The sequence below is a fragment of the Salvelinus sp. IW2-2015 genome, unplaced genomic scaffold, assembly GCF_002910315.2.
Source record: "Salvelinus sp. IW2-2015 unplaced genomic scaffold, ASM291031v2 Un_scaffold910, whole genome shotgun sequence".
NCBI lineage: Eukaryota > Metazoa > Chordata > Actinopteri > Salmoniformes > Salmonidae > Salvelinus > Salvelinus sp. IW2-2015.
In genome coordinates, this window is record NW_019942643.1 from 262,320 (window position 1) to 271,545 (window position 9,226).

General features: G+C 43.6%; 1 protein-coding gene and 1 long non-coding RNA gene across 2 annotated transcripts in view; one reads left to right on the plus strand and one right to left on the minus strand.

Annotated features, from left to right (window-relative positions):
* Nucleotides 1-3,154, plus strand: part of LOC139024043 (uncharacterized) — a 7,110-nt gene extending 3,956 nt beyond the window's left edge. Inside the window, exon 3 of the long non-coding RNA XR_011475280.1 lies at nt 1,260-3,154. This is a non-coding gene — a long non-coding RNA (uncharacterized lncRNA). The remainder of the gene's footprint in view (nt 1-1,259) is intronic.
* Nucleotides 3,155-3,891: 737 nt separating this feature from the next.
* cideb (cell death inducing DFFA like effector b) lies at nt 3,892-9,162 on the minus strand. The gene is made up of 5 exons (XM_024136407.2): nt 9,003-9,162; nt 7,916-8,039; nt 7,133-7,291; nt 6,525-6,712; nt 3,892-4,271 (listed from the first exon to the last, which is right to left on the minus strand). Exons 1-5 carry the CDS (start codon nt 9,026-9,028, stop codon nt 4,130-4,132), a joined length of 639 nt encoding a protein of 212 aa, XP_023992175.1. The 5' UTR covers nt 9,029-9,162; the 3' UTR covers nt 3,892-4,129.
* Between the last annotated feature and the right edge of the window lie 64 nt (nt 9,163-9,226).

A 9,226-nucleotide genomic window follows, 5' to 3' on the forward strand; every position in this document is an offset into this window, starting at 1 on the left:
TTACCTCAATTACCTCGACTAACCGGTTCCCCCGCACATTGACTCTGTGCCAGTACCCCCTGCATATAGTCTCTCTATTGTTATTTACTACTGCTCTTTAATTACTTGTTATTTTTATTTCTTATTCTTATTCATCTTTTTTTAAACTGCATTGATGGTTAGGGGCTTGTAAGTAAGCATTTCACTGTAAGGTTGTATTCGGCACATGTGACTAACACAATTTGATTTGATTTGAACTGATTTATAGGGATCTGTGTGCGAGACCACCTGAATGTTTCTTGGTCAATGTTGTTTTTGGTACAAGCCTGGAAAAGATTGCMCTGAGAGACCTTGGTCTGTAGATGCCACGTATTAAGTTGTGTGCAGTTTGGTCATTGGGTTCCAGAGGAGTAGTGTTTTAAGTGACTTGCCTAGTTAAATAAAGGTTACATTTACCATCATGCACATTTGAGTCCTTCCAGGCCTTATGGAAAGATGGAATTTACATTATTTCAGTAAATTGGCGGAACCGGTATAATAATAATGAACCAGAACAAATACAACAGGCTTCTCTGTTTATTGTACATCCGGCAGTAGCCTATATTACATTCTATATTCATCATAGTAGGAGTTCGGTGATGACCAGAAGAAAGCAGAGAGATGAACAAGCATCTGGATCCAGCTGTTGCAGCTAAGCTCACAGAGAAGAAGACTGAGTTAGCTCCAGCTCTAACATACCGATCAGCCACCACAATGTATTTATTATTTAACTAGGCAAGTCAGTTAAGAACAAATTCTTATTTTCAATGACAGCCTAGGAACAGTGGGTTAACTGCCTTGTTCAGAACAACAGATTTTTACCTTGTCAGGTAAGGGATTTGATCTTGCAACCTTTTGGTTACTAGTCCAACACCCTAACCACTAGGCTACCTGCCGCCCCAATGCKAACACCACCATGCCCGGCCTCCCTCCCTGGCCCAGATCCCTTCCCTCCCTCAGGGCCTGCTGTGGGAAGCGAGTAGGGCATTCACTCCGAGTTGACTTCGAGATAGCGTGGGCAAACTACCAATGCGTTGTCCTTGCTCAGCARCTTTCCATTAGCAGCTTTTTACAGCAGCCATTAGGGGTCAGCAGCCATGTATCAGGGCAACCACTCCTCTATTTATTCTATATGTTTTTGTATGTGATGTCCTGTAATTAGTTTAATTGACAAGTTTTAATAACACAATGCACATTTAGGTGAAAGCAACCAATAGAATATTTTKTTGTCTTTATCTMAGGTCAGAATGMGGTTCATGGTCCAGCGGCTGTGCTACGGGATCAGCTGGGATACAGAGGAGATCTGCGAGGCACGCAGAAAGATTTGCAGACCAAACCAGACGCAGGAGAAGGAGAAAGKCAAAAAGGAGAAAGAGGAGAAGGTATTGGAGGTGCCTCGCCTCAGTAAGGACGATGACGGGAGTAACAGGAGGGAACATTCACCCGTCTCTTTTCTTGCAGGGCCCCAAWGCCCTCCACTTCCTCCGTGCTCACCGGCACCCCCCCACAGCCACAGGGCAACACCTAGAAACCCGAGACAAAGCCCATGAAACAACGTCAAACCCCYCATGCTCTATCAGGTCTCTGCTGTGGCGGAGCTTCGATCATAACAAAAAGCCTTTGAAGGAGGAGCTCCATCGTCTGCAGGCCCTCAKCAGGCTCCACATGAAGTACATCCGCAAGTGGTTCTGTAACCAATGCTTTTCGTTCGCGCTTTCCACTGGTTCACAGCCCAATGGTCTCTTGTCGTCAGAGACACAGCTCATTCAGCATCTGACACAACCACTGCCACCACAACGTGACAGCATGGACAGACCACCACCGAAGAAGAAAATGGTTTCTCAGGCAGATGATGTCGAGATCATAAACTGCAGCTGCAATGGTAACCATGACAACCCTGCTAACACCACCCACCAGATTAGGTCAAGCTTGGAGGGGGAGGAAGTAGAGAAAGAACCACCTGAAGTACAGAAGAAGAAGAAYAAGATGATGAAGAKGAAAACACAAGACCAGAGCTGGAGTTAAGAGATGCAAAGAGAACGGCAAGAATTCCCCAAACTGAAGGAGGAGCGGAAAGAGGTGGGGATCACAACATTCATTAACAACCCACGGAGAAGAACAAGCTTTCAAAATGGGCCTGTGGCCGAAGAACAAGACCATGGCCCAGCTGGAGCTCCTGAGACAGAAGCCAGTCTGCTTCTGCAGTCGCATGTAGTGCCCCCCAAGTGCTAATGGGGAGGTTGGTAGGAAGAAGGGAGCAGGTGCATAGAAACTTGTGACTGGGCGTGAAGCAGAAGTGACTGCTGGGACAGACTTGGGGTAAATCTCAATAGTGTAAAGAGGCTTCCTCTCCTTGTTTTGTTCTCTCCTTRGCGAGCTCTGATCTGGCATGACCTAACAGGCGCAATTAAATGTTGAAACTTTAAAGCCTATCTTAACCTTTCACCTGTTTGCGGGGACGATGGAAAGGGAAGCCATGAGTATGGAGACACTCCCCTGCTATAATTTGACTGGAGAGGCCTGAAGGGGGCTGAAAATGGACTGTTAGGCTACATGTTAGGAGTTGTCACGAATAAGACAGCATTCTGTTGTATGTTACAAGCTGTTGATTATGTTTATGATGAAGTTCTACAGTCTGCTGTAATTTTAGCACTACTAACTTCCTGTTCACATGGTTCCTAATTTAAATGTCAATTAATGTTTCAAGCTCTATCACAGGTTTGTGCTTGGAAGTTTCTAACTATGTCATTGCATTGATGTTCCTTGTTTGAGATGTTCAGCYTGTAAAGAATTGGGGAAACTACCAGACCAGCGACAGCATATGGACACGGGGTGCGTTCCAATAATCTCTCCTTCGTCCTGGAGCGTTCGATACTCCCCACTAAAGCATTGGATTGATGTAGTTGGAGTGCCAGTCATTTTCTTTCAAATCCATGAAGGGAAGTGAACAACTGCTCACTTCGGGAGGAAGGAGAGATTATTGGGATGCAACTGTTGTTTAAACAGAACGGATCAAATCCAATCAAATTGTATTGGTCACATACACATATTTATCAGATGTTATTGGTCACATACACATATTTAGCAGATGTTATAGGTCACATACACATATTTAGCAGATGTTATTGGTCACATACACATATTTAGCAGATGTTATTGGTCACATACACATATTTAGCAGATGTTATTGGTCACATGCACATATTTAGCAGATGTTATTGCGGGTGTAACGAAAGGCTTGTGTTCCTAGCTCCAACAGTGCAGTAGTATCTAACAATTCACAACAATACACACATATCTAAAAGTAAAATAATGGAATTAAGAAATATATAAATATTAGGACGAGCAATATCGGAGTGGCATTGACTAAAATACAGTAGAATAGAGTATACACATATGAAATGAGTAAAGCAGTATGTTCCATCATTAAAGTGACCAGTGATTCCATGTCTATGTATATGGGGCAGCAGCCTCTAAGGTGCAGGGTTGAGTAACCAGCTGGTACCAGTTTAATATTTGATAATGTTGTTGGTAATGTTACTCAGTATATTCACCTTCTGACCTCATACTCTGCTTATGCAGTCTGTTTCCTTGTCTTTTGGCAGATCTTGTGTGGTCTTGTCATGAGTAAGAAAGTAATTAACTTATCTATAGCCTAATTAAAGGTACAGTAACTAAAGGCTCATGTTAAATCGTATTGGTTCCTCAAGTGCTGGTCAGGTTTTCTCATACCCTTTTATGAATGAACAGAACTGTTTCTCCTTGTTCTGCAAGTGGGTGTCTCTGACAGTAGACTGAGTGGATGTAACAACTGAAAGCATTTATTAAACACAAGATGAGAAAGTGATTAGAAACTACAAAGAAAGTGAAAAATAATGCATAATCAGTTTTTTTWATTAATTGCTTCCATTTGTGGACTTCGTGGTACATTCTCAAAATTGTTAGAGAAAGATAAGTCCTATTTTACAACTAACCTTATAAAAAAATCGAGACAATGTGTAATTATCCTCCTGTTTGATCACAACTCACAACCTTGCATAACTCAATCATAAACATACACTCAAGTTAGGATTGATTTGGTCATTAGAGAGAGGTCGGTCCCAGTCCTGCCTTAGTTCCAGTACTCTGCGGCCTCCACCCTCTGAGGCTGCCAGAACTCTGCTCCCTCGATTATCCGCTTGATCAGATTGGCTGAGGTGATCAACATGTGACCTGCCATCTGGAGGAGGGTGGAGGCCATGCGGAGGGCCTCTCTGAGAGAGAGAGAGAGAGAGAGAGACAGAGAGAGACAGAGAGAGACAGAGAGAGACAGAGAGAGAGAGAGAGACGGTAAGTGGGAGAGAGCGAGTGAGAGAGAGAGTGACGGGAAAGAGAGAGAGATCGTCACCTCAAACAGGTATCAGGTTAAGATAGGCTTTCAAGTTTCAACATGTAATTTCACAGCAGCAAGATTTGTCACCTGTTACCACAAGAAAAAGGGCAACCAGTGAAGAACAAACATATTTATGTTTATTTATTTTCCCTTTTATACATTCGTTTGAAACTTTTGTGAGTGCAATGTTTACTGTTCATTTTTTTATTGTTCATTTCACTTTTGTTTATTATCTACTTCACTTGCTTTGGCAATGTTAACATATGTTCCCCATGCCAATAATGCCCTTAAATTGAATTGAGGTAGGCCGTCCTTGTAAATAATAATTTGTTCTTAACTGTCTTGCCTTGTTAAATAAAGGTTAAATAAAAAATTGAGAGGGAAGGGAGAGAGAGAGAGTGAGAGACGGGAAGTGGGAGTGCGAGAGAAAGAGAGGAAGTGAGTGAGAGAGAGAGTGACGGGAAGTAGGAGAGAGAGAGAGAGAGGAGAGAGGGAGAAAGAAGGAGAGAGAGTGAGTAAGAGGAGAGATTTACCATTGTTACAGATACAGTGCATTCGGAAAGTATTCAGACCACTTCTCTTTTTCCACATTTTGTTACATTACAGCCTTATTCTAAAATGGATTAAATAGTTTTCCCCCTTATCAATCTACCTACAATACCCAATAATGACAAAGCATTAACCGTTTTATTTTTATTTTAGCTAATTTATTAAATTAAACTGAAATATCACGTTTACTGAAGCATGTAGACCCTTTACTCAGTACTTTGTTGAAGAACCTTTGGCAGCAATTACAGCCTCAAGTCTTCTTGGGTAAGACACTACAAGCTTGGCACACCTATATTTGGGGAGTTTCTCCCATTCTTCTCTGCAGATCCTCTCAAGCTCTGTCAGGTTGGATGGGGAGTGTCGCTGCACAGCTATTTTCAAGTCTTTCCAGAGATGTTCGATTGGGTTCAAGTCTGGGCCACTCAAGGACATTCAGAGACTTGTCCCGAAGCCACTCCTGCGTTGTCTTGGCTGTGTGCTTAGAGTTGTTATCCTGTTGGAAGGTGAACCTTCGCCCCAGTCTAAGGTCCTGAGCAGATTTTCATCAAGGATCTCTCTGTACTTTTCTCCGTTCATCTTTTCTCCCAGTCCCTGCCACTGAAAAACATACCCACAGCATGACGCTGCCACCACCATGCTTCACTGTAGGGATGGTGCCAGGTTTCCCCCAGATGTGATGCTTGGCATTCAGGCCAAAGAGTTCAATCTTGGTTTCATCAGACCAGAGAATCTTGTTTCTGATCTGAGAGTCCTTTAGGTGCCTTTTGGCAAACTCCAAGTGGACTGTCTTTTAATGTGCCTTTTACTGAGGAAGGGCTTCCGTCTAGCCACTCTACCATAAAGGCCTGATTGGTGGAGTGTTACAGAAATTGTTGTCCTTCTGGAAGGTTCTCTCATCTCCACAAAGGAACTCTGGAGCTCTGTCAGAGTGACCATCGGGTTCTTGGTCATCCCTGTCCTTCTCCCCCGATTGCTCAGTTTGGCCGGARGGCCAGCTCTAGGAAGAGTCTTGGTCGTTCCAAACTTCTGCCATGTAAGAATGATGGAGGCCACTGAGTTCTTGGGGACCTTAAATGCTGCAGAAATGTTTTGGTACACTTCCCCAGATCTGTGCCTCGACACAGTCCTGTCTCGGAGCTCTACGGACAATTCCTTAGACCTCATGGCTTGGTTCTTTCTCTGACATGCATATAGACAGGGGTTTGCCTTTCCAAATCATGCCCAATCAATTGAATTTGCCACAGGTGCTACAATCAAGTTGTAGAAACATCTCAAGGATGATCAATGGAAACAGGATGCAACTTCGAGTCTCATAGCAAAGGGTCTGAATACTATGTTATGTAAATAAGGTATTTCTGTTTTAGATTTTTTATGAATTTGCTAAAATATCTAAAACACAGTTTTMGCTTTGTCTATTTATAGGGTATTGTGTGTAGATTAATGAGGATTTAAAAAAAATCRATTTTAGAATAAGGCTGTAATGTAACAAAATGTGTACAAAGTCAAGGGGTCTGAATACTTTCCAAATGCACTGTACATCCCAGCAGGCTGGCGACGTCCTCCCATCCCCTTCCTCTCCACTTACCTGAGGACTTTTTTGGGCCCCAGACATTGGAAGTCAGCGCTGACGGAGTACCGGCCTGAGAAGGTGCCCTTCACGTTCAGGGAGCCAAACACGTCCTTGGGATTCTGCCGGTACAGGTCAAAGGTCACGCGGGCTATGTCTTTTCCTGTCCGCTGGTTAGGGTCCTGGGCTTTGGAGAGCACTGCACCCTGTGGGGTTAGAGTAAGATATGGGGCGAGATGAGAGACAGCGACATGGTCGGTGTCACCGTGCAACCGAACCAGGAAAAACTCTGGGCATTTAATATTTTCCTGATCGGGGCCCATATCCACATAGCGACTCAGAGTAGAAGTGCAGATCCAAGATGAGCTTTGCCTTTCAGATCAGAATGAATAAGGTTATATGGACAGATCCTAGATCAGCACTACTACTCTGAGATGCTTTGTGGATACGGGATCAGGTCATGTGATAGGCCTAGAGGAAAAACTCAGGGCCCTACTCATCTCACTTGGTAGCTGACGTGGGTGTATATACCTGCACATACTGTCCAATCACTAACACAGGTCAGACGAAACAAATTCTCATGTACATGTCCAGATCACGACAGAGACAGACAGTGTCAAACCTACCGGAGGAGGTTTCCATGTCTGTCCAGGTTCCAGGGCCATGAGGACGGTGTTGTCGGGCAGATACATCAGGAAGTCTTCAGAGTCCACCACTGTCCCGTCCTCCTCACACACTAGCACCACAGCCAGACTGGACAGGCACAGCATCAGGGCCTGACACACCTGGGGAAGCAGCACAGAGAGACATGTTCAGAGGACAGACAGACACAGTGTGGGTATTTTGTAGGCACAATTACATTCTCCTTTGGCATTCACTCCGTGGTTCTTTGTAGCTCAGTCGGTAGAGCATGGCACTTGTAACGRCTGGGTAGTGGGTTTGATTCCTGGGACCACCCATAGGTGAAATAAGTGCATGCATGACTGTAAGTCGCTTGGGATAAAAGTGTCTGCTAAATGGCACCTATTATTGTCCCAGATCTGGCCTTGCTTGGGTCCTCACTAGTTACCACAGCCATAAAGTCATAAACGCCCCCCAATTTCTTAAATTTCTCTTCTTAAAATTGTATTTTAAACCTAACCCTTACCTGAACCCTAACCACACTGCTAACCGTATGCCTAACCCTAACCTTAAATTAAGACCAAAAAGCTACTTTTTGTTTTCATACATTTTTACGATATAGTCCATTTTGACTTTGTGGCTGTGGTAACTAGGGAAAAGCCCAGAGCTTTTACTGGTAAAGTCAGATGGTCCGGAAAAATTCCTGGCCTTACTTATAATAACCCCCCCCTTTTCATTTAGCTTTTTTTCATTTTTTTTCATTTTCATCATGTCTTTCTCTCTCTCACCCTCTCTCTCAGCTCRTCCAGGGTAGCTGCTGTGACGCCCTTCCTGGTGCCCCTGTCATGGGAACACACCCTGAATGGTCTCTGGGGGGCCGGGGCCAACGACCACACCCGCCTGGTCACAGACCTGTGAAGGAAGAGGACGAAGAAGATGTTCACAAGGCCAAATACAGCCAGCTTGAGGTAGAATTTGCCTAACCTGGTCCGAGATCTGTTTATGCTCTCTAACCAATGCCTACAGTCATTGTCATTTGTCACGCTAACAGATCTGAACCAAGCTAGAAGTTGCCCTGTTCTTGGATCAGTTTACCCCACACACCAATCTTAACCTGAACTATGAAGAGGATGTACAACCTGACCCTGTATCCGTGGTTTGGGACAACTTCTACCTATTCCCTATTCCATAGATACACAGATAACACATTTGTACTGCACATAATTTCATTTGGCCTAGGAAAGCTACCATAATATTATAGTGCAGAACAGATACGCTGATACAACTGTATCTCTATGTTTAGATGTTAACTAGATATGATGCTATGTTTAGATGTTAACTAGATATGATGCTATGTTTTTCTAAGGTGTTCTGTAATATTTACTACTGCTGCTGGGGTATAGTATCTCGTGGACAGACTACGTCATTGAGGATCTGACTAAATTGCGCAAGGTTTGAGTTCTGGGTTAACCGAGATTAGCTGAGGTACAATGTGCTTTAAGGGCCGAGGTGTGGGCTGAGAGGGATACAAAAAGAGATTGAGACTGATTGGAAGACAGAAGCAGATCAAMCCTAGCTTCATCTGGTTTGACAACAGAGGGTTGAAACAAGCATAGAAAACCATTACTATTCTAACTGCCAGTCCAACTTCAATTAAAGCACTCAATTATATACATTTTCCAGTGGTTTGTTGTCATTGTGCCTTCTTGACAAATATCTTGGCCCTCAACAGCGGATACTTTTACAAGTACAGTGATAGAGTATTATTAGAAAACTCAGAAAACTCAGATATAGAACAATTGATTGAAAAATGTACACAAAATGTGTGGGGGAAACATTATCCAGACACAGCTATTAGGAAGTAAGTGTACTTGCTTGATTAATGATGATGTTGACTCCATATCCCACTCCCTTTCTTTCCGTCTCTCTCTTCTTTACCTCCTGTTTTTCCTTGTGTTGTTATGGTAGCGTTGGTGCTATGTCGACTGATTCTGAATGTGTCTGACCCAGCTAATTCTTTAGGACAGACTTTGCCCTGATGAATCAGATACAGACACATAGGGCAAAGTTCTCTGTGTGTGTGCGTACATGTGTTTGTG